The 26326-nt window shown below is 38.2% G+C and overlaps 1 protein-coding gene across 1 annotated transcript in view; it reads left to right on the top strand.

The window, feature by feature from the left end:
* The window catches only part of prrc2b (proline-rich coiled-coil 2B), a 77896-nt gene that overhangs the window by 40309 nt on the left and 11261 nt on the right, over window positions 1–26326 (top strand). The window contains exons 19-26 of the mRNA XM_061733655.1: window positions 5451–5580; window positions 7703–7779; window positions 7881–8168; window positions 10748–10846; window positions 13719–13908; window positions 18827–18924; window positions 19003–19124; window positions 20246–20486. Coding sequence (XP_061589639.1) covers window positions 5451–5580; window positions 7703–7779; window positions 7881–8168; window positions 10748–10846; window positions 13719–13908; window positions 18827–18924; window positions 19003–19124; window positions 20246–20486 — 1245 coding nt within the window. The remainder of the gene's footprint in view (window positions 1–5450; window positions 5581–7702; window positions 7780–7880; window positions 8169–10747; window positions 10847–13718; window positions 13909–18826; window positions 18925–19002; window positions 19125–20245; window positions 20487–26326) is intronic.

The following is a 26326-nucleotide window of genomic DNA, read 5'->3' as shown; positions in this document are numbered from 1 at the left end:
TGATGCCTATAATCACACCAGTATGATTTCTATATGTCTACATTAAAACATTCTTGTTCATACTGCATTAATATATGCACATTTTTAACTTTCATGCAAAAAGGGGGAATAAGTCAAATTTATCAAAACTGTATTTATTAAACATTTACTAAGCAGTGAGTGGCACAGACATAAAAAGTGTCATTTGGAAACAGAAAGTGCACGTTGCATCTCTGTCTGAAGAACATCTGCTAAGAACATGTTCTGGTCCCGGTTTTACCAGGATGAGCTGCTCTGAGCAGGAGAGGCCCCTTAGAGCACCTTTATATGAAGACTATTGTAGGTGTAGGGTAAGGCTGTTCGATTAATCGATTTTAAATCGTTATCGCGATTATGTAATTAGAACGATGTTAAAACGTGAAACTCGTAAAATCGATTTCACTTTTTTTTTCTTTTTTTTTTTTTTTTACCTTGTCTGCACACATATTAATGATTGATACCATATTAATGATTGATGGAAATACCTCTCAATACCTGCGACAAGTGCCCCATCGGAGAGGCTCTTTAGTGTAGGAGGGGGCGTTGTAACGGCCACCGGGCATCCCTCAAGCCAGATGCGGTAGACCGGCTCGTGTTCCTTGCAAAGAACTTGCAAATGTGAATAGCAAATGTAATGACTGACATTACACACCTCTACCTCCTTCATGGGTTGCATTATTATTTAGCATGCAAAGACCCAGTTTAGTTTAATTAGAAAATGTCTTGTTTTATTAAATTGGAAATATAACTTACTGTATGTTTGCAAGTGCTGATTTGCAGATTCTTTTTTCAGAGATAAAACTTTAAATTTTATTATATTTTTTAAAACTTTGCAGAGTTTTGCACTTTATTCATTCATTTTTGTTTTAATAAGAGCAAAGTTTGCACTTAAAGCCCAATGGGGCAAATGTTCAATAAAAAAACACCATATTTGAAATCATTTCTTTGCCTTTTGTCAATTCACAAAATAATCGTAATTGAAAATCGGATTTTGAGAGAAAAAAATCGAGATGTTATTTTTGGGCAAAATCGAACAGCCCTAGTGTAGGGACTGCAATGTTTCATCTTCTCCTCCTTTACTTTGAATCACTTTCATTTACTTTTAGAAATATGACGTCATATAGTCTTGTTTGACTTTGTTTCGATGATAGTGATTGATTTCATGTGGCCACATTTAAGCAGCACTAGGTGACGTTTCTCAGCTCTGGAAGAGAGAGGCTCGGGCTGCTCGTGTGTGCGCACTGAGCAGCATAGTGGAGCTGCATCAGCGCGGCCTGACTCACCTGTTCAGGGCGTTCCACTAAGGCACAGACTAGCCAGCCATATTAAATAAGTAGCTAGCCGGGGTTGTTGGTGGTCACGCCGTGGCCACGATCATATACACTGGTCTTAAATGTAATAATAATAACAACATTCATATTTATTTTCATTTATTGAAATGGTCAAAACAAAACATATAGACAACTGAGGAGTCAAGTTCAACATTATTAAACAAAAATCCAGAATGCCAACAGTGGTACCCACGGAAAAAAACTAGGGATGCACCGAAATGAAAATTTGAGGCCGAAACTGAAGCCGAATAAAATTTAAAGACTTGGCTGAATACCGAGTACCGAACAGCCTACCGAATGCGGTTGTTCAGTTTTTCATTTATTTTGCCTTTTTTTTTTTTCTTTTTCACAATTGCATAGATTAAATTGCAATGACATTATTTTTTTTTAACATGTTTCTTTATTGGGTAATCCATGTAAATTATATTACACAACAAACATTTCTTTTAAAGGGTTCGACAGAATACCCCGTTTTATATTTTACCATACACACTCAAAAAAAAATAAAAAATAACTAACTAAATAAAAAATAAATAAATAAATAAATAAAATAAATAAGGACACAAAACTTAACATAACAAACACCCCAAAACACACACACTGCAAAATGCGTAATTATAACTCTGACTGAAGACAATAATAATAGGAAAAATAAAGTAATAAACTAAAATACTGGACACGCAAAACAGCAGCAACAAAAAAAATAAAAAAATAAAAATAAATTAAAAAAACAATAAGATAAATAAATAAAAATTAAAATAAACTGACATAAGAGGAACCCTAAAAAAAAAATGAGACATGGTTAGCAATATCATACTTCTCTGTAATTAAGTTAAATCAGATTAAATTAATCTTCCAAGGATGCCAAAGAATTAACAAAAGAGCAACCCCTAATACCGTATTTAATTTTCTCCTGCAATGACATTATTAACAACAAAAACAGTAAACTAATGAGTTGAGCCACTGTCAAGCAGCTGGCGATGCTGTTGCTTGAATCCGTGATTCCCAACCCCCGGTCCCCGGACCGGTACCGGGCCGCAGAGCTGTTACTACTGTGCCGTGAAATGGCTTGTGTTCCGATCATAATTAGGGCTGCAACGATTCGTTGACGTTGTCGACAAAAATCGATAATCAAAATTGTCGATAATTGTCACCAGACGTTTTTTTCCCAATTGAGTGAGGCATCTCACTTCACTTTACCTCATACAATCTCTGCCGAGAGCCGCGCAGCACCACAGCGTCTCAGCGCAGCTGCGGGTAACAAAACTTCTAAAGTCCAGGAGCGTTTTAGCCTGGATACGGCAAATAAAAAGATTACTTGCAAGGTTTGCAAAGCAGACCTTGCTTATCACGGGAGCACGTTGATAAGGAACGAGCATTTGAAGAGAAAGCACCTCCGACAGTTGAACGAAACGGACTCGCCTTGGTGAGATATTAAGCGTATTTTGGCTTTAAAAGAGAACTATAACGTTATGCCTGACAAAAGTATTTTAAATTAAATGCATGCAGTCCAAAGATGAGAGCCACCATGGACCCCTTTCTGCAAAAGAAGCAGACGTGTAGCAACAGGCGACTGCCCTCACTGATCAATACTGCAGCTGATCTGTGATATGAGGCTCTCCATGGTTGATGGTGACGGGTTTCAACAAATGATACACCAGTTCAACCCTACTTTTTGTATGAACAGCAGCAAAGTTGAATAAAATATCTATTTTTAGTAGAAGTAGAAGCCGAGATACATCGAGTATACTCGATATATCACCCAGCCCGACGTGACCTTTGTCGTTTTTAAATCCATAATCATTTTTAAGATTGAAAGTTCAGATGACGGAAAAAATCTGAAAATATCAACACAATGATTTAGAGAATCAAAAGGCAGTCCTCCTTATGGGACGGTGCAGCAGAGAAGTGCTGCCACCGTTTGGGTAGGGAGGAACAGAAACTTCCTCCACTGACTCTTCTGAGCACAGAACTCATGAAGGAGACGTTGAGAGGAAACAGATGGCAGTGCATGCATGCATGCATGCATGGATGGATGAGCGTTTTCTGGCTGGGTTTCCTTAAAGGCGACCTATTATGGCATCTAATACCCATTTTAAACAGGCCTTAAATGTCTTAAAACAAGCTTTTGATTGTTTTTGCTAAATACATTAGAAATTCAGCCTCTGAGCCATGTCTTTATCTTCCCATTCTCTAACCTCATTATCTATGCAGGATTCTGAGTGGGCGGGGCTATGATAATGAGGTTCTGTGCTGATTGGCTGCATGAATGACGCGATACACCGCTACGGAAAAATGGCAGAAGCTCCGGCCGGCGGAGTTACACCATGTCCTAACTGTATCATGCGATGCGAGCGTCGGTGACAAAATCAATTCCATTGCTTTATTTTCTATTGGACTGTCCTAACTGGCTGCAGCGACGCTGCGCGCCGTTTTGAGCTGAACATTTGTCGGACGTCCTGCTTCTATTTTCTTCCTGTCACTCGCGTTGAAAGCCGGTTGAAAGCGCTGTAGGAAACAGTCATGATGAGGAACGGCTGGTCCAGTTAGTTGAAATGAGAAGTTATCTCTATGATTCCTCCTCATTTCACCACAAAAACCTCAATAAAGTGGCAGCTGCTGGAGGGAGATGGACAGAGAGCGTCCGATGTCACGCAGTGCTACGATAGTCGGACGCTCATGCAGTTACACGGTTTTATAGTTGTGGGCGTGGTTTGCATTTTCTTTACGTAACGACGGGAGCAGAATCTTATTGGCTCGTAGATCCACATCACACTGGACGGCTCATCCGGGCGGCTGTACAGACACTGCAGAATCTGGTTGCTTTCCTCCTCCTCTGAGTTGGCAGGCTGAGGGGAGACCACTTTATATATTTTAAAGCAAGAAAAAAACATTTTTTCATAATAGGTCCCCTTTTTAAGTAAAGCTCTTATTTTTCATTATTGTGCCCAGTTGTTCAAACGGTACACCCATCCTTCATAGTTCTGGACATATGCTGGTTTATGTGGATCTCCTCGTCTTGCAAATAAAGGTCCTATCTGGGACCTTAGTTTACAAAATAAAAGCTCCCCTTGTTGCAAGCTCTAAGGAGTACCTGTTTGACCATGTTTAGAGGGTGGAAATATATGTGTTAAATAGTGATGCACGGATTGTTCGGTAACCGAAATTGTTCGGCTGAAAATGGCAAAAAAACACTTTCGGTGTTCGGTGGAATAAGTGGGGAAAAAACCAAACAATTAATAACGGCGTTGTAATATAAGGAAATAGACTGGCCGCTCCGTCCCGTAACGTTGCGCACCACATAAATCGTTGGCCAACCAAAAACTAACCACATAAGAATTTTACCTAACATTCACCAGCAGGTGGAACCAAAACAACATAAATCAATCTATTACAGGTGCGTTTAGATGAGGAAATCAAACGTGGAAGAGCGTGGAGTGAAGTGGTGCAAACATGTCAGCAGTGTGGAAGTATTTTAGAGTGGCAAAGAATAATACAAGAATGGCTGTTTGCAATGAATGTTCTGCTCAAATATCTAGAGGGGGCACATCTGCAAAGTCTTTCAGCACTACAAGTTTGATTTATCATTTGAAATGATAAAAAAAACCCTGAGCGCTTTAATGCATTTTTATTGTTTTAAGGCCTATGTTACAATGTTCAGTCAGTTAAGCCTAAGGTAAGCTCAAAGATGGCCAAAAAATGTATTTTGCTAATTTATTTATTTTAAGTTATTGTTCTTTGCTGGTATAATGTCTGCTGGAATATTTAAGAAATGCTGGGAAATTAAAAAATGTTCAGTTTTTTATGTTCAACAAATGTTTTCTACCTTGTAATTTTGTAAAAGATATTTTTCTTTTAAAAGCATGCCTAAATCAAATTTATTTGATTTATGCAATGGTGAAAAAATTGGCAAAATAAATGAAAAACTGCGAAGAACCATGTTCGGTATTGTTCGGTATTCGGCCAAGTGTTTATTATTATTTTCGGTTTTGGTTTCGGCCACAAATTTTCATTTCGGTGCATCACTAGTTAAATGTAGTTTTCATGTTGGTACATATTTGACAACAGAAATAAACGTATTTCTCTCTCTCTTGTGTGCAGGTTCCAGTCAAAACCAGGACATTGGCACCACGCTTCTCTAAAAAGCAGGGAGGTCTGAACATGGAACAACCCGAAGAAGCAATTTCTTCCAACAATCTAGGAACTGATATCTGGGAGACCAACAGCTCAGGTAGTTTAAGCCATTTCCTTTTTTAATATTTGGTGCTTCTGTTGCTGTTTTGACTGAAAATAGAAGCTTTTTTTTGTATTTTATTTACCTTGATAACTGAAAAAAAGATAAGACCGACCCACGCTATCACGTGACATACACAGGGCGGCCGCGGGTCCTTCAAAAGTCTTAAATTCCACTTTTGCTAAAATAAGGCATTTAAATGTATTAATTTGTCTTAAATCTCAATCCAAGGGTCTTAATTTTAGAGGGAATGTATCCAGTCATCATTAAAAAGTTGATTTCATCGTTTTGAGGAGAATCTCCTGCAGATGTTCTAAATCTGGGTTGCCAGGTTGGGCAAGTTTCAGCCCAATTGGGCTGAAAAATATATATTTGGGCTGCTTTTCCTGGATTTTTACAAAGTATTTAGGAACAGAAAAGTTTCCATTATAGCAGAGAAAAGTAGAAACGTCCACAATCAACTCACTGATATTCGATTTGCCTTAATCTACTCAATTTTCAATTCTTTGTTTAGAGCCTGAACTTTTTTTTGGCTTCACTTGCTTATGACTTGAAATTTATTCTTTAATAATTCACGGTTTTAACAGAGAATGTTTGATTCGGGCTGGTTTTTCATTATTTCGGTGGGTTTTACATCACGTCTGGCCTGGAACCTGTCAGCCAGATCTGGCAACCTCAACCTCAGCCCTGGATTTCTTAGTGACTTGTCCTTTTTGTCTAAAATTTAGTTTGAAAATGGTATTAAAGTCTTAACCTTGGTCAAACCCGTAGACACCCTTGTTACAACCAATAACGTAATAACTGCCAATAATATAATCATTTTGGCCATTTCAAATGTAATAAAGCCAATAATGTAATAAAACTTTTGAGTCAATAATGTAATAACTTTTTGCCGATAATGTAATAATTTTTTAATAATTTTTTAATACCAGGCCAATAACGTAATAACCAGCCAATAATGTAATGCCTTATTACATTATCGGCAAAAAGTTATTACGTTATTGGCTCAAAAGTTTTATTACATTATTGGCACATTATTACACTATTGGCCTTATTACATTTGAAATGGCCAAAATTATTACGTTATTGGCAGTTATTACGTTATTGGCCATTATTACGTTTTTGGTTGTAACAACCCTGATTAGGGATGGGCGGTATGGACTAAAAAATGTATCACAATAATTTCTGGCATTTATCCCGATAACGATAAAAATGACGATAAAAAAAATACTAATTCAACTCCACCTTTTTAACTCTTTCTTTCTTTCTTTCTTTCTTTCTTTCTTTCTTTCTTTCTTTCTTTCTTTCTTTCTTTCTTTCACTTTTTCACTCTTTCTTTCTTTCACTTTTTCACTCTTTCTTTCTTTCACTCTTTCACTCTTTGTTTCTTTCACTCTTTGTTTCTTTCACTCACTCTTTCTTTCACTCTTTCACTCTTTCTTTCTTTCACTCTTTCACTCTTTCTTTCTTTCACTCTTTCTTTCTTTCACTCTTTCTTTCTTTCACTCTTTCTTTCTTTCTTTCTTTCACTCTTTCACTTTCTTTCTTTCTTTTCACTCTTTCTTTCTTTCTTTCTTTCTTTCACTCTTTCTTTCTTTCTTTCTTTCTTTCACTTTTTCACTCTTTCTTTCTTTCTTTCTTTCTTTCTTTCACTCTTTCTTTCTTTCACTCTTTCACTTTTTTACTCTTTTTCTTTCACTCTTTCACTCTTTCTTTCTTTCACTCTTTGTTTCTTTCACTCTTTCTTTCTTTCACTCTTTCACTCTTTCTTTCTTTCACTCTTTCTTTCTTTCACTCTTTCACTCTTCTTTCACTCTTTCTTTCTTTTCACTCTTTGTTTCTTTCTTTCTTTCTTTCACTCTTTCTTTCCACTCTTTCACTCTTTCGTTCTTTCTTTCTTTCACTCTTTCTTTCACTCTTTCTTCCTTCCTTCCTTCCTTCCTTAAATCAGTTTTACACAAAAACATCATCAACGGGAATGTATCGTTTTTACCGTGAGATACAAATTCTTACCGTGGGGAATTTTTTTGACTGTTTATCGTGAACGGTAAAATATCGCCCATTCCTAACCCTGATACACTTAATAAATGCTGACATGTCAAGTTAATTTCTTCCGCAGCTCTTTCAGTTCAGTCCTCGGGGGGCGACTCCTGGACCAAGCAGGTGTCTTACACGGCGAGTGAAGCCAACTCCGAGGTAGTGTGAACAAGTTCAGTGCTGTCATTTTGTGCTCGATTTCATTAAGAAACTTTGGACAGTTGTTGGATAACTTTTGTGAAACGCTACTTGTTGCCCAGGATTCTGACGCCGGTCCAGAACAGAATAAAGAACAGCACAAACCGGGGCCCATAGGCAACGAACGCTCCCTGAAGCACCGCAAGGGCTCGGAAGGCGTGGACCGGCTGGAGGGGCGACCCATCACGCCCAACAACGGCGTGGACCTCCACGTGGACGCCGTCCTGCCCGTGCCTCCCATCGAGTTCGGCGTCAGTGCCAAAGACTCTGATTTCAACCTGCCGTCGGGCCCTGCCCCGGTCCCCGTATCCAACACCGTCGGCAAACTCCAAGATGCACTTACCACCAATGTGAGTCACTTCTTCTGTTGCATCTAGGGGTGGAACAATCAGTACTCGAGTTGTAAAAAAAGATCAGGGGGGATGGTGGATTTTATCATATGGGGACAGATAATTTGTGCTGATTACAAATATTATAATATATTACAAATAATAGCACTGACCAAAACACCTGCAGAAATACTGCAGGAATGACATAGCAGCAGTTAAATGCAGCCTTCTGTAAGCTTTAAATATCCACTGGGCTTACATCAAATACATCAAAACACAACAATAAAAAACAGTTTTCTGAACTTATCAATATGACTCTGTCCTTTACAGGATAAGTAAAATGGATCACTGCAAAAACTCAAAATCTTAACAAGAATATTTGTCTCATTTCTAGTTAAAATGTCTCATTTTAGTAAAAAAATATCATTACACTTAAAACAAGACTCATCACTGGAAAAAACAGCAATTTTCATCTGTTTCAAGTAGATTTTCACTTAAAATAAGTAGAAAAATCTGCCAGTGGAACAAGATTTTATTGTTTGTAATGAGAGGATAAATCTTGTCCCACTGGCAGATTTTCTACTTATTTCAAGTGAAAATTTACTTGAAACACATTCATTGATGAAATGACATAAGGGATGGAAAGGGGGGATGATTTTGACCGTTTTTATTTCAGGGGGGATGCCATCCCCCCTCATTCCCCTTCAACTCGAGTATTGGTAACAATATATCGTGCCACGAAATTTTGCGATACAAAAACGCCACGAAATGTGTCGTGGAGGTGACAAGGTGTATCGCGATATTGGGTTATTAATATTAATCTATTGTGTTTACTAGTAACGCGCATCCGACCGCGGACCAAAATCCTACTACGCTCAGAAGAAAGTAGTACCGTTTTGCGGTCCCGATCACGGGACTCTTGGGGGGTTTTGAGCTCTGAACTTTTAAGTCTGGTGTAGAGTTAAGCCTTACCTTATTAAATTAAACCTTTTTAGTAGGATAAACACGGGGAAACTTCTGCTGAGTTCCAGTGTACTTTAATGTCCCTCAACAGTGTAGGATTTTAGAACATCAACACAGCACCTAGTGCCGTACTGTGGCGTATCACTCCGCCCAATCTAAAACAGACTAATCACTACAGATAAACTGACTAGTGTCATTATAGTCCCTGATTTACTTCAGAATATAAAGAATATATTTATAAAATAATGAACCCTGAATTACCAAAATAACCTTCTTAACAAAAATAAATCTCCTCTTACACTTATAAGGTGAGCATGAATCAATCTTTTTTATGATGTAAAATTGTATGTATTTATTTACTTTTAGTTATTTATTTAATTTTAGTTGTTACATTTCTGGAAAAGAAAAAAGTCAAATCATACATGAGAGAAACTATTCAGTTTGTGGCAAAATATTTTTATTGTATGAAACTGAAGATGCATAATGCAAACCTGACATTTACTTTTAGTTCAGTTTGTGGAAAATGGTTGGCCTGGCTTTCTCTTTAAAACTTAAACAGTTATAAAGCATTACAAACTGTAACAATAGGGCAAATGCACAGCATTGTTTTGTATTTTGTGTCTTTCAAATAAAATACTTTTTTTTCCAGTCATATGTTCCTCATTCAAGGTTGTTAAAAAAATACTGCTATAATATCGTATCGTTATCGTGACCTCAATATCGTGTACCGTATCGTGAGATTAGTGTATCGTTACACCCCTAGTTGCATCTAACACAGCGGTTTTCAAACTGTGGGGGCGCCCCCCCTAGTGGGGCGCAGAGGTACTGCAGGGGGGGCGTTGGAAGACAGAGCGGAGCTGTAAACTAAAGGGCTGCATTGGGATTGGTGGGACCCAACGCAAATCTCGCAGGAGCGGGCGGTTTGAACTCTCCTGCAGGCGGGAGCGCACGGCCAAAAAAAAAACCAATGCGATGTAGTCTAGCGACAAGGTGGAAAATAAACCTCAAAGAAGGTCTTTACAAAACAAATACAAAGCAAGGAAAGTCAGATATTTGGAGAAACTGCGTGCGAGTGGCAGTTTCTAAACAACAGCCCCGGTTTGAGAAGATCTGCAAGGGAAAGCAAGCACACACAAGTGGAATAGTGATGTGATTATTTGCAACCTGCAGTACAAATAGTAGTTCATGTATATTATTATATGTTCATAAAATAAGTTCTAAAAAAAAAATTAATACTCAGGGAAGAAGGCCTAGTTTCAACTACTAGTTATTATTGTTAGTATCCTAATTGTTGGTTGGTATTTGTATTGAAAAGTGCTATACAAATAAAGTAAAATTTTTATTTTATTATTCTAATTATTTCACAGTGTCACTGAATCATTTGCCAATACAAGCACTTGTGTCCATGTTCAATTAATAATACAATATAAAATTATAGTTGGGTTTTGTGTCTTATTAGTAGAGTAATGTTTGTACAATTATATACAATTAATCCTACCAATCTAGGTGGGGGCTCGAAAATATTTCCAATTCCCCAAGGGGGGCCTGACTGAAAAAGTTTGAAAACCACTGATCTAACAGCATTATTTTGTTTATTTTGATGATAATGTGGGTTTTAATTTCTTTCCCCCCCACAGACGTCGCTAAATCAGAGCATCCCGATTTTGCGTTCGCCCCTGCAGCCCGGCATCACCCTCAACACGCTCACCTTCCCCAGCGCTGAGCTCAGTCTTAAGGTATTTGAATTTTATTATTTTTGAGAGACCTGTATGTGTGTGTTTACACAGAACAAATGAGGAATCAGGACTCTATTTATGCATAATTTAGAAATTAGTTGTTGGTTATTCAGTTGCAGCCTATAAAATGTTTACTGAAGTTTTGTTCAAATGAAAATTATACTTTTTTGTTGTATGAATTCTGAATATATGAGCAGCAGTCTTTCTCCGCCACTCCTGCCGTTGTGGTCGTTGAATGAATGAATGAATGAATGAATGAAAGCTTTATTCCGAACATGGGAAAACATAAAATAACACATAAGTCAAAATAGTCAAAACAACAAAAAAATATAGATAAATAAACAAAACAATGTTGCCATGTCCGAAAAGGAGTAGAAAGAAGCATACCGTAGATGACCAAATAGTCGCCCGCGCGCAAATACGCGCCTGTGCTCTTAATAGCCGCCGGGGGTCCGAGCCCATTTGGCATAATAAACGCCGGTTCAATTAAACGCCCGGGCGACTACCGGTAATAACCTGGTAATAACACTGTATTTGCATTGTATTGTGTACAGTATCGTTCATACTGCTCTGATCAGCTCCGTGTGTCGCCGTTACACAGACAAACTGTCTTTGTATATCAGAGCATGTGAGCGGAGTGAAGCGGCGAGGGGATTCTTTATTATTTTTAATTTTATATTAAAATCCCAAAATATCTGTACCGTTTCTGATTGGGTGTGTGCACTGCGAATCATTTTTAGACACAACAAAGAACGCGTACCGCAAAAGTTGTGTCTCGGTGGAGGAACCCGGCGTCCCAGCAAAATGAGAAGAGAAAAAAGAGTTCAGCAGACAGCGCACACACTGAAGGCTGATTTATGGTTCTGCATTACACCAACGCAGAGCCTACGGTGCAGGGTACGCGGCGACCCGCACCATGTGGAAATGCGCTCTTTTTTTTTTGCTATTAAAACATGATTTGTAATGTGAATTTGCAAAACTTAAACTACAAATAATAGTTTTTGACGTAACATCAGAGATTGTGCATGCTCTCTGTGAAAGGATGAGTCAAATCGGGTCGCAGCTGCTTCAGCTGTGATTCCTTCACGAGGAGCGACCAGGATTTCAAACACGCTTGATTTTATTGCAAGCTCACGATTTGTGATCGGGAGCTCGTCGTGAGGTGTTGTGTTGTGTACAGTGTGTACAATTTTAGTTCCAGTGGTACTATGGTGATCTCATATGTTCTTTGTAAGTAATGGTCTGGTGCTGCTCATTGCAAAAATAAATTGTAGCCTGGTGCAAATACCCGCCTGGTTCTTATAAACGCCTTGGGGTCCAAGTGGATATAGCATATTAAACGCCCGGGCTACTAAATGGTCATCTACGGTATGCTTATTTAATCCTACCCCTTCTCCCTTCTCAGAAATTACTATCCTCAGTTGATTTCAGTATCATATTACATATTTACATTACATATGTACACATTTACAACCAAAAAATAAATAATGTGAGTAAACAAGTGACTAAATGATCTGTGCAACACCTGGTGATTGTCAATCTTCATCCTCCCTGTACCCTGTGAAAACCATATTTTTGTACCGCTGTTTAAACTGGCTCATGCTTGGACATTGCTTGAGCTCTGCACCCAAACTGTTCCACAACTTCACTCCACATATGGAAATGGTACATTTTTTGAGTGTTGTGCGGACACAAAGATGTTTTAAATTGTTTCCCCCCCTCAAATTATAATCCCCATCTCTGTTAAAAAACAATTTTTGGATATTTCCAGGAAGCATGTTTTTAGCTTTTTTAGTCGTTCACCTCAAATAACTTCAGTTTCTTAACGACCCAAGGTTCCTGCAAAGTCATTTTAGCCGTCGGTTGCAGGTTTACGGTTCCATAATATGCCATATTTATGGCATCCACGGCTCTGAGGACAAGTAGCTCCCCAAACACCCTCTTGTAATCAACAAATCTTAGACCTGACTAGATCCGAGCTTACTTTGCCAGTATTAGTAGTAAAGGGTGGCCGCGGGTCCTTAAAGTCTTCAATTCTATTTTTGCTAAAATAAGGCCTTTAAATGTCTTAATTTGTCTTAAATCTCAATCCAAGGGTCTTAATTTTTGAATCTTAATAATAGAGGGATATATCCAGTCATTAAAAAGTTTAAAAAAGGAGAAGTTTATTAAATAGTTTTGAGGAGAAATAAATCTGTTTACCAGTTTTTAGACGACTCAGTCAGGGTTGCCAGATTGAGTGGGTTTCAGCCCAATTGGGCTGAAAAATATATGACTGGGCTGCTTTTCCTGGTTTTTACTAATTATTTAGGATAAATTATTAACAAAAAAGTTTCAATTATGGCAGAAAAAAGTAGAAACGTACACAATAAACTCACTGATATCATGATTGCTTTAATCTGCTCAGTTTAATTGTAGTCTTTGTTTAGAGGCTGAACTTTTTTTTGGCTTCATTTGCTTATGACTTGAAATTTATTCTGCATTTAATAATTGACGGTTTTAACAGAAAATGTATGATTTGGGCTGGTTTTTCATTATATCAGTGGGTTTTACATCGTGTTTGGGCTGGAACCTGTCAGATCTGGCAACCTGGAGTCTTTTTGTTCTTAAATTTAGTTTGAAAATGGTATTAAAAAGTCTTCCATTTAACTTGGTCAAACCTGCAGACGCCCTGTAGTCGAGGCCTTTGCATCAACGCCAGTGTTATTGAAACTAACCTTTCATTTTTTTATTTTTTTTTATTTATTTATTTTTTGTTTTATTAATTTTTTTTATTTATTTTTTATTTATTTATTTATTTTTTACATTTTTTATTTATTTATTTTTTTAAAGAAACTAACCTTTCCGTGTTGAATGTTTAATGTTCCTCCAGATGGAGTCTGCACGCAAGGCGTGGGAGAACTCTCAGTCCCTCCCAGAGCAGGGCTCCCCTGGTGGCGGGGCGTCAGGTGTGCAGCCTCCGTGCAGCGGCGGCTCTTCCAGCGTCAACTACAGCTCTTTTGGGGGAGTTTCCATGCCGCCGATGCCTGTGACGTCCGTCACGCCTTCCATGTCCATGCAAGGTACAAGTTCAAAACATCTGGACAGCCACTTACCAGTAATGATAAAACAAATCCAGGCTGTAACCCCTCCGAGCTTTTGTAATTCTTTTAAAATAAATCCACAGACTAGAACAGGTGTCTGCAACCCAAAATGTTGAAAGAGCCATATTGGACCAAAAACACAAAAAACAAATATGTCTGGAGCAGCAAAAAATGAAAAGTCTTGTATCAGAATTAGAATGAAGGCAAATGGCGAAAGGCGAAATGTCGAGAAAAAAGTCAAAATTTCAAGAAAAAAGTCAAAATTTCAAGAAAAAAGTCGAAATGTCGCGGAAATAGTCAAAATTTCGAGAAAAAAGTCGAAATCTTGAGAAAAAAGTCAAAATGTCCAGAAAAAAGTCGAAATATCGAGATTAATGTTGAAGTACAATCTCGAGAAAAAAGTCGAAATGTGGAGAAAAAAGTTGAAATGTCGAGGAAAAAGTCGAAATGACGAGAAAAAAGTCGAAATGACGAGAAAAAAGTCGAAATGACGAGAAAAAAGTCGAAATATCGAGATAAAAGTCGAAATGTCGAGATTAAAAAGGAAAAGAAAAAGGAAGAAAAAAGAGAAAAAAATGAAAAAAAGAATAAAAGAAGAGAAAAAAAGAGAAAAAAAGAATGGAAAAAAAGGTAAAACATTTTTGAAAAAGCTCCAGGAGCCACTAGGGCAGTGGTCGGCAACTGGCGGCCCGCGGGCCAAAATTGGCCCGTCTCCAATAATATCTGGCCCGCCAGATGACATTGAAAATCTGATTTAAAAAAAAAAAAAAAAAAAAAAAAAAAAAAATTTTTTTTTTTTTTTTTTTTTTATTATTTACTATCACAAAAACGTCAATTTCATAGAGAATGATTCCGGGCGCACACAATTCTGTATATTTCCCTGTCACATGTAGCATAGGGGGGCCTTAATTAGAGGTGCACAGAAATATTCAGGAGTAACCATAGACATATATAAAGGCTAGATGACTCGTCCGCGCTGCTGCCAATTCAGAGCGACGTCGTCACACGGCGGCCATCTTGCCACAGGAGACTCGCTCACTCATAACATTGTGTTTAATGGTGCATGTACTGCTTAAACAACCTTAACTTGCTCGATTCTTACCATATAACATGTGTGTGTGTGTGTGTGTGTGTGTGTATATATATATATATATATATATATATATATATATATATATATATATATATATATATATATATATATATATATATTACATTATAACATGTATGTATATGACATTATAACATGTTTATAAATTATTACATTATGATGTATTTATCTCATGATATAAATACATCATAATGTAATAATATATAAACATGTTATAATGTAATAATATATGTATATATGTTATAATGTAAATATAAATATTACTAAGAATACTATAGAAATATTGATTTAATATAAATACCATGTCATGGCTATCTGTTTCTGGTTATTTTCATATAAAAGTACGTTTTTCAATGTTCATAATTATTCACAAGTATGCAGTGTCATAACTACATCTCTGACGTTCATAACAAACCAAACTGTTTGAAAATCTGTTGAGAATTGAGCAAGTTAAGGTTGTTTTGCAGTACAGGCACCATTAAACACAATGTTATGAGTGAGCGAGTCTCCTGTGGCAAGATGGCCGCCGTGTGACGACGTCGCAGCAGCGCGGACGAGTCATCTAGCCTTTATATATGTCTATGGGAGTAACGTAGGCACAGACTCCCGGCAAAAGCTGAAGCTGTTGAAATGGTAAGACGTATGTGTCAAGTGATTTGTTGTGGTTTAAACTGTGAAAAATACAACTGATAACTTACCTTGAGTTTTGCTGTTGGTCTTTTAAATGGTTAAACGTCCATTATATGTTATACGTCGGAAAATCCGCCTCATTTGCATATCCTCTCACTCGCTTCAGGAGACACAGAGACCTGCTGCTCCGTATGCACTTACTGTCCCCTGTGCTACTGTTCATATCATGGGTTTTTCATGTGTTTAATGTCGTTCTGTGTATTTTAAAGAAGGACTGCATTTGTTAGTAGCTTGGCAGAAAATAATATTATTATCACCAAGTTACTTATAAGCGGTTTCATAACGCAGCCACAGAGTAAAGCAGTAATAACACACTAATAACAGTCAGTAGCAAATTCAAGTTACTTTATTCAAACTAATGACTTTCTTAAATTACTTTTTTGTACAAGATATAATAGTATAATAATACTAGTAGCCTATAGATAAGGGGAAAAAAGTTTTGTTTAGTAGAAAAAAAAACATGTTTCGCCTGATTGATGTGATGTTCTGGCCCGCCATTCAGTTGCTCCGAAAAAATTTGGCCCGAGGCCAAACTTACTTGCCGACCCCTGCACTAGGGCGACGCTAAAGAGCTGCATGCGGCTCTAGAGCCGTGGGTTGCTGCCCCCTGGACTAGAACAAAAGAAATTTGATCAGCTTAGTTGTAGATGGATATTGAAGATCTGGCAGCTTTGTATGGGTCAGTAATGAGTCTTTAAATCTTAGCAAAATAGAATTGTCAAATTGGTCTAATTCACCGTACGAACGGTTTAAAGCAGCACTATGTAACTTTTCCACCTTAATATCATATTTCCAGAGTCATTGTGATGGTACATCAACTTCCAAAAGGTTTAATGAACCTCTGTCATGGTCTGAGGGGTCTGTATCACCTTCACTGGCACTATGTAACTTTGAGGAGCATGGTAGGAACCCTGCCACACTAAAAAACTACAAATCTTTACGGCTTTGACTGCTTTACGGCATACGTCACTTCCCCCTCCTTCCCGATTCGTAGTCGACGAAAATGGGCGGGGCGTGGAGCGCAGAGCTCCGCAGAAGCTGGTAACCCGTTGCTGCGTTGCGGCTGCAGCAGCTCCACACAACAGACGTGGGGAAAAGATCGCTAATGGTTTAACTTTTCACCGCTTTCCTGCTTGGAGGCAGAACCACGGAGGCCAAGTACCTGAGATAACAGAGTAAAAGAGTGAGAGTCGTCGGCTCGGTTGGATCGCGGCTGTAACGACCAAACATAACCTTCCACACGTGATCACAAACAAACAAACACACAGACCGAGGTCGGATCGGGTTTTATTCCCCACTTCTCCAGCTAAACGCAGTTGCTGACCAGCTCTCTGCGGTGCAATTAACCCCAATCTGCAGATACAACTAGTTTGTTGAGGAAAAAATATTAACTCTTATTTGTAGCTGCAGAGGAAAAAAATAATATCACGAGGAAAACACAAATATTGCTCACGCCTCGGAGCCTCTTCAGCATAATATAGCAGTCAAAAAAAGAAAGAAAAGAGAAGTAAGAGGGATACAAAACATGTACTGTATGTTGTACTATTATACAAATTTATTGAAACACATGGCGAGTCAAACATTTACCAAAGCAGCTGCCAAACACTCCTAAACAAGGTAGTAAGACGTGGGTTATGCAGAACTGCGGCAGTAAATCCTTTCTAAAGAGTGGCGCTCCGACGAGGAGCTCCATTCTTTAGTAGGGATTTCATATGGATCCAGACCGTTAATAATCATTATTTTCTCCATATACCGCTCCCTGGCTTCCTTGTTTAAGGTATCCCGGTAAATTCCAGTTACTTTCCAGCAGTTTAACATCTTTTTTTTTTGCGTTCCGTCTGTTCTGTTGGTGAAACAGAAAAGTAGTTTTGAAAGTCCGTCCCGTCTTCTCTCATCAAAACAAATGCAGCGACGGGCACAGGAGTTTTCCGGCAGTACGCGCTGGTGCTCATGGGAAACGTAGTGTTCTTTCTGGTAAAGCACTACCGCTTTTGTCCAAAAGATGCCGCCAAACTCAGAAAAGCTGAAAGTTACGTTGTGCTGCTTTAATTCACCGTACGAATTGTTACAGATTACTTTTGTAATACTGTATTTGACCCGGTCTTTGTACATTTTGACCGTATAGAAACGTAAATCTTGCCATTGTAAGAATGAGATTTACCTGCTGTACTCTACTACCCTTAGTTTTTAACAACTACTGCTTTTTATTATTTTACCTCTTTTCTGATCATTTATTTCATTTTATTTGTTATTTACTGTTAAATTGTGTCTTGCTGCTTTTAATGTTGATGTAAAGCACTTTGAATTACCTTGTGTTGAATTGTGCTACAAATAAACTTGCCTTGCCTAGTTTTCAATATCCTTTAGGTTGAAATTGTTGTATGACACTAGGGCTGGGCGATATGGACCAAAAGTCATATCTCGATATTTTCTAGCTGAATGTTGATACTCGATATATATCTCGATATTTTTTCTGTGCCTTAATTGGGGTTTCCCCCAAAGCATTATAGCATAGCATCTCTGTTAGCTTCATTTTTTTCTGAGGCAAACCCTTAAAAAAACAGTCAGTTTTAATACAAAGCCTCGTGCCAAATGTCACACAGGTTCCTTTATTAAAAGAGGTCTGCACAATATCAAAATGTATAAAACAAATGAAATAAAAATAAACTGCCTGCAAATATAGAATAAAAATGCTTCTTGAATAAAACAAATATCCCTTTCCTGCATAACAATTAAATTAAAATACACTGTGCAATTAATACAATGTAGACAGTAACAGGCAGACTTTTCCACTGAGGTTGACTGTTGTGCAAATAACAAAACATTTGTTCAAATCTCAAATAAAACATTCAAGTCAATTTGTCACAAAATAAGCTATATCAAAATCATTTAAAAAAAAAAATGTAAAAAAAAATTTTTTTTTTTTTTTTTTTAAATCGATATAAACGATATTGTCTCGTACCATATCGTGTTTGAAAATATATCGATATATAGTAAAATCTCGATATATCGCCCAGCCCTACCCTGTACTTGTCTTTTTTTGATGAAAGATCGATCTTTGAGAGCAAAATTAAATGCGGTTTCTTCCTTGTGCAGGTAATCCCATCCCCCCGTTGTACCTGGATGGCCACGTTTTTCAAAGCCAGCCGCGGCTGGTGCCGCCCACCCTGACCCAGCAGCAGACCTACCAACAGGTAGGACAATGACCCGCCCACCTCAGAGTTGTTGGTGCATCGGCAGCATGGTGACGTTACCTGTTCTGGTCTGTCCAGGCGGCGCAGCAGATCCCCATCTCTTTACACACGTCTCTTCAGGCTCAGGCTCAGCTGGGGCTTCGGGGGGCTCTACCCGTGTCCCAGTCCCAGGAGATGTTCAGCTCCATGCCGCCCTTCAGGTACAGGTTCAGTTATTCCTTATTAGACCACGGCCTGTGTGAATACTCCATTCTGATTGGCTGGCAGGTGTACATTAAACGTGATAATCTACACCTAGAAAAAACAAGTTCGGTCAAATTGCCTGATGACTTTAATATCATTGCGCTGAATCAACTGCCAGGTGGTAACCACGGCAACGGAGGTTCAGAGAAGAAGAGCCGGCTACCGCAGGACGGCGACATGAGTGATTTTGTAACTTCTTTTAATTTATTTGGTGAATTTAACCATTTTGATGACTGGGATGCAGAAGAGGAGAAAAAAAGAAAATAGCGGAGCTGAGTGGACTAGAATATCTACCGTTACCAAGGAAACTGAGTTATGGCTTGTTAAAAAACGTTGTAACTAGTGATATACCGAAATGAAAATTTGTGGCCGAAACCGAAAATAATAATAAACACTTGGCCGAATACCGAACATGGTTTTTCAGCAGTTTTTCATTTATTTTGCCAATTTTTTCACCATTGCATAAATTAAATACATTTGATTTAGGCATGCTTTTCAAAGAAAAAAATCTTTTACAAAATTACAAGGTAGAAAATATTTATTGAACATAAAAAAAATGAAAATTTTTTAATTTCCCAGCATTATGTTGTTTTGGTTCCACCTCCTGGTGAATGTTAGGTAAAATTCTTATGGGGTTAGTTTTTGGTTGGCCAACGATTTATGTTTGTGGTGCGCAACGTTATGGGACGGAGCGGCCAGTCTGTTTCCTTATTTTACAACGCCGTTATTAATTGTTCGTTTTTTTTCCCCACTTATTCCACCGAACACCGAAAGTGTTTTTTTTGCCATTTTCGGCCGAACAATTTCGGTTACCGAACAATCGGTGCATCACTAATGGTGATCCTTGGGACAAAAATGGTGGAAAACCTCTGGCATAAATGAATGTTAATATAAAACATAACTTATGGGCACTAAGGCAAACCATCCTCCGCTTGGCATCGGACAGTTCACGCCCCGCGCCGTCCATATATTTGTTAATGTTCACCTCCAAGAGCATTATCCCTTACTTAGTCCCTGAAGGCACGTGAATGTATTTCTTCACCCAGTCTAATGTTCTGTCTTGCTTGCCTTTTTTCAGGTCCCAGGTTTACATGCACCCCAACCTGTCGCAGCCCAACCCCATGGTGATGGCTGGAGGGAACCCCCTCAAGGGCCCTTTCTCGGCCTTCCCAACCATGCAGCCCTCGGACATGGTGAAACCACAGTCGGCTTCACACTACCAGCCGATGAACGGCAGCCAACCGCTGGTCTACGACAACCAGATGAACCAGGGGCCCGGTATGGGATCTTCACAGTTAATGGACTCTCAGCTCATTCAGGTGAGGCTCGGTTTAATATACATACATAATATAGATACATATGCTTCCTCTCTTGTTCAAAATTTCATGTCTTAAATTCAATTTTTGCTAAAATAAGACCTTTAAATGTCTTAATTTGTCTTAAATCTCAATCCAAGGGTCTTAATTTTCAAATCTTAATATTAGAGGGAATATATCCAGTCATCATTAAAAAGTTTTCTTACACATTGAAAAGTTTATTAAATAGTTTTGAGGAGAAATACATTTGTTTATCAGTTGTTAAACTCAGTCAGTGTTGCCAGGTTGGGCAGGTTTCAGCCTAATTAGGCTGAAAAATATAGGACCGGACGGGTTGATAAAATTTGGGCTGGTTTTTAATAAATATTTAGGCGAAATTATTAACATTAAAAAAAAATCTTTAAAAGTCTTCAATTCCATTTTTGCTGAAATAAGGCATTTAAATGTCTTAATTTCTCTTAAATCTCCATCCAAGGGTCTTCATTTTTTTTATCTTAATTTTAGAGGGAATTTATCCGGTCCTCATTAAAGTTTTTATTACATTTTAAATAGTTTTTTTTTTTTTTTTTTTTTTTTTTTTTTTCAATTATATTTTTATTTGTTTTTAGCATTTTAAAGACATACAGGACAAAAACAACAAAGCAAAATCAAGACAATAAGAATTTAAAAAAAAAAAAAAAAGAAAAGGTTACCCAAAGTAAAAGGACAACTTCTAAATCAAATACATAAATAATCAAATAAAATAAACCATGGTCATAGTGCATATGTGTCTCTTTATGTACACAGAATCCTGGCATGGCCAGCCATGCCGGATGAATGTCAGAGGTCCATGAGCGGTTGCCATATTCTGAGAAAAACATCTCCCTTATTTTTTAGAGTGTACGTGCGTTGTTCCAAACGCAAAGTGTCATTCAAGGTTTGTTTAAACAGGTTAAATGTAGGGGGTTTGTGCTGGTTCCAGTTGAGTAGGATGCATTTCTTTGCTATGTAGGATATCATAGCAATCCTCTTCGTGTGTGTGGGGTCCAGTGTCTTGTCCAGTTCTGTACCAAAAAGGTAACGTATTGGTGTACAGTCTAGAGGGGTCTGTACAACCTTGACAGTTAAGTCATGCACAGCTTCCCAAAAGTGCTGTAATTTTCTGCATTCCCAAAAGATGTGCATAGTTGACCCTATACATGTTTTGCAGCGATGACATCTAGGGGATGATTTAGGAAACATCTTACTTAGACGGAGTGGCGTAAAGTACATCCTGTGCATAAATTTATAATTCTGTTCAATTATCTTGTTACAAGACAGTGAAATAAAGACATTCCGACACATACTATCCCACTGATCCTCACTGAGGTCACATCCCAAGTCCTTTTGCCAGATATTTTTGAGTGAGGTCAGAGAAGAGCTATGATGGTCTAACAGAACACTGTAAATCACAGAAATTTTACCCTTTAATGATTTGGAGTTCACCAAGATCTCCTCAAGGTCTGTTAACCCCAAAGATAGTCGACCCTCCCCTTTCAGAGTGGTAATTAAGTGGCGTAATTGCAAATATTTATAAAAATCTTGTTTCGGGATTTCAAATTCTGATCTTAAATCTGGAAAGGATTTGAGTGTGCTTTTGGTGAACAGGTGTCGGAACTGATATATACCATTCTCCTTCCACTTTGCAAACAGGGATTTTCCAATCAATGGTGGCAGATCTGGGTTTAACGATAAAGGGGCAAGCCCAGAGATTCTGTCTGAGACTCCACAGAACTTTTTCACATCTTGCCACGCCCTAAGAGTGTTACAAACTACATAGGTTCTTGTTACCAGGTTTAGCGTGTTTATATCGTTGATAAATGGTAGCGAGGTTATGGGTGTAGGGAGACAGAGTTCTTCTTCTATATCAATCCAGTGAGCATTATCACGTTTTTGTACCCAACCAATCAGGCCCTTCGTCTGGGCAGCCCAGTAGTACATCTGAAAATCTGGCAGTCCCAGCCCACCCTTTTCTCTGGACTTTGTTAGAGTTTTAAAAGCTATCCTAGGAGAAGAGTTTTTCCAGATAAAGGAGGTCAGCATTTTATTTATGGACTTAAAGAACGATTTATTTAAATAGCAGGGCAGTGACTGAAATAAATAGCTGAAACGTGGTAATATGTTCATTTTAATTACATTAATTCGCCCGAGAAATGAAATGGGGAGCATATTCCAATGTTCTAACTCGTCCTTAATCTTTTTAAGTAATGGGACAAAATTTACCTGATAAAGATCTTTGAGTTTGGGAGGCACATTTATACCGAGATATTTAAAGCCATTCTGAGCCCAGGTGAAAGGTGAAACGGTCTTGAGTTTGTGAGAGACTGGGGAGTTCAATAGTAAAGCGTTGGATTTTGTCAGATTTATTTTATAGCCTGATATCATTCCAAATTTGGTGATGAGGTCTAACACGGCTGGGATCGATCTCTCCGGCTTGGTCAGGTATAAGATTATATCATCAGCATACAGTGAAATTATATTATTTGTTTTCCCAATATCAATCCCGATAATCTTTTCACTGGCCCGTACGGCTTCTGCTAGTGGTTCAATCGCCATGTTGAATAAAAACGGGGATAGAGGGCATCCCTGCCGACAGCCTCTGTATAAACCGAATTTTTCAGTGAGGGTGCCGTTAATACATATTTGAGCTTGCGGGTTGCTATACATAGCCCTAATCCACCCAATGCACTTCTCACCTAGATTAAATTTCTCCAGGACGGCAAATAGATATGACCACTCGACCCTATCAAACGCTTTTTCCGCATCAAGTGATACCAGTAGGGCTGGTTTGTTGTATAGGGCCGAGTGGTCAATCACATTAAGTAACCTCCGAATATTGTCAGAGGCGTAGCGTGCCTTCACGAAGCCAGATTGGTCAGCCTTAATGATTTTGGGTAAGAGGTCCTCAAGCCTGTGTGCAATTAATTTCGATATTATCTTAAAGTCAACTGGAAGTAGCGAAATTGGGCGAAATGAGGTGCATTCAGCAATGTCTTTGTCCTTCTTATGTATTAGTGTAATTATCGCTGTCTTCATGGATTCAGGAAGGGTTCCATTTTCAAAAAAATCTGTGAGCATGGGCATAAAAAGGGGCTCAATTTGCGGCCAGAAGGCCTTATAGAACTCTACCGAATATCCATCCAAACCTGGAGTTTTTCCGGATGGCATTGACTTAATTGCGTGTAGCACCTCATCTGAGGTGAATGGAGCACTCAGCTGTTCCTTCTCGCCCTCCGAGATAGAGGATAAAGATAAATCATCCAGGAATGCATGGATGTCCGTTTCGGAAGGATTCTCTGACGTGTAAAGCTGTTTATAAAAGTCAAAAAATGAGGACTGTATTGTTTGTGTATCATATTTCAATTGGCCTGTCGCATTACGTATGCATTTTATTGTTCTGTCCGCGCGTTCTTTTTTAAGTTGATAGGCTAGAAGCCTGCTGGGCTTATTACCGTATTCGTGATATCGCTGTCTAGTGAAGAACATGAGTTTTTTAACATGTTCAGTTTGGACGAGATTAAGACTAGTTCTGACTGCATTTAGTTTCTTCATATTTTCATCCGTAGGCGATTGTTTGTGGGATTGTTCCAGATTGATTAACTCCTTCTTAAGTTGTTCTGTTCGTTGAACGATAGTTCTTTTCTTTGCAGATGTGTAAGAGATCAGTTGACCCCTGATTACAGCTTTAGCTGCATCCCACATTATTGCTGAAGAAACAGGAGAGGCTGCGTTGTCCTGTCTGTACTGTTCCAGCCACCTTCTAATATTATTGCAGGCTTCGATACTTGTGAGAAGTGAAGAGTTAAATCTCCAATGTTTAGTCTGGTGCATCTGTTGAGGGAGGGATAGCTTAAGATGGACTGGAGAGTGATCTGATATAAGAATGGGCCCTATATTACACAAAATCACAGATGAGAGATGTTCCTGGGGTAAAAGAAAAAAGTCTAATCGAGAATATGATTTGTGCCTAGCCGAATAGAAAGTGTAATCTTTCACTGTGGGGTTAAGTTCCCTCCACACATCAACAAGACCTACATCATTCGAGGCTAACCTCAAAGTCTTTGATGCATTAGGATTGGACAATGTGGGTGAGGATTTATCCAGATTACCGTCCATACAGCAGTTGAAGTCTCCAGAGATCATTCCAAAGTCTGTGTTATATTGGTTAAATAAGGTGATCATATCTAACATGAATTTAGGGCGATCTTCATTAGGTGCGTAGATGTTAAGCAGTGTTAGTTCTCGCCCATATAGCATCCCTCGGATTAGTATATGCCTACCCTCGTAGTCGGTATGTTGATCTTTGAAAATGAAAGGCAGATTTTTGTGAATCAGTATTGCCGTTCCTCTTTTATTGCTAGTGAAGCTAGAGAAATATACCTGCCCAACCCAGTCTCTCTTAAGTTTTTTGTGCTCCTCATTGGACAGATGCGTTTCTTGTAGAAAGGCCACTGCTATTTTTTCCTTTTTCAAAAATGTAAGAACTCTTTTCCGCTTAATTGGGTGACCAAGGCCTCTGACATTAAACTTAATTACGTTAAGCGTGCTAGACATACTAAGATTGGCATAATATCTTGACCGTGCTTGACCATGGTAAAACAAAAAGACAAATAATAAAAAACTAACATACTGTTAAAGGAAAAAAAAACACAGGTAGAGTATAAGGGGCCCCCCTCTACCCCCCCCACCCTCCCCACCCACAACCCTAGCCTAGTCCCCAAACGACAAGGCAACCCTATAACAACAAGTAACACCCTTAACTTGTCAGGCAGGTAGCGATTAGCTTCCAACAACGCACAATTTGTTTGTAAAAAACGGAAAAAATGCCTTTGTGCAGAAAAAACTGAAAAAAGAAATAGGCTTAAAGTAAAAAAGGATAAGCTTAGCTTTCCTAGGTAGTACTATGCTCTTGTAAAGAAAAAATGCAGGTAAAAGAAAAAAAGAAAGTAAATGAGGAGGGGCATGTCAAAGTGGGCATCAGTTTGGCAGGTGCTGTCTAGTGTTCAGGTTGTGCTTACCACAAGGACCAGACTAAATCAGGGGTCACCAGTAAGATAACCGAGTGGGGTCGTCCCCAATTCAATCCGTCCCGCACAAAAACAGATATATATACGCACACATATGTATATATATATATATATATAAAAAAAAAAAAAAAAAAAAAAAAAAAAAAATTAAATAAAAAAAAAATATATATATATATAAAAATAAATAAATAAATAAAAAAAAATAAAATAAAATAAATAAATAAAAGAATAAAAATAAATAAATAAATAAATAAGAATAAATGTGTGCTAATTTAAATCATAAGAACAGGGTGTCTAGCCCTCAACGCTTTCCCCTATTCTATTATTTTGTTTTCAAGACAACTCAAAGCTTATTTTCATTTGTCTAATAATATAAAAAAAAAAAAAAAAAAAAAAAAAAAAAAAAACCCGGAGCCCAGCCACCTGTTATCCACGCCCCTTCACCGCTCCATTACCCACTCCTCTGCTTACCAAACCAATAAGTAATAATAATAAACCAAGATGTCAGTCGATACAGGCACTGTTAGTGTTCAAAAATAAAATGTTACATCGACGACTTGACAACAACCAATGTGTACCTGCTATTTATTGTCCATGTAAACCAATGCCGAGCAAATCAGCTTAAGTGGCAGCTAAGCCTGAAAAAGTCAGATGGTGGTCCTATGTTTATGCACGCAGGCTAGTGCACTCACCCCATTCCATGTATTAAAGGCAGTTCAAACCTGGCCATGTGTGGCTTTTCCAGCCGTGATGCTGCGGTAAAATTCCTCAGCTTCTTGTGGAGAGGAAAAAAGGCGA

This window comes from Cololabis saira, chromosome 11 (genome assembly GCF_033807715.1).
Source record: "Cololabis saira isolate AMF1-May2022 chromosome 11, fColSai1.1, whole genome shotgun sequence".
NCBI lineage: Eukaryota > Metazoa > Chordata > Actinopteri > Beloniformes > Belonidae > Cololabis > Cololabis saira.
The sequence above is the reverse complement of the archived record's forward strand: the minus strand, read 5'-3'. Positions and strand labels throughout refer to the sequence as shown.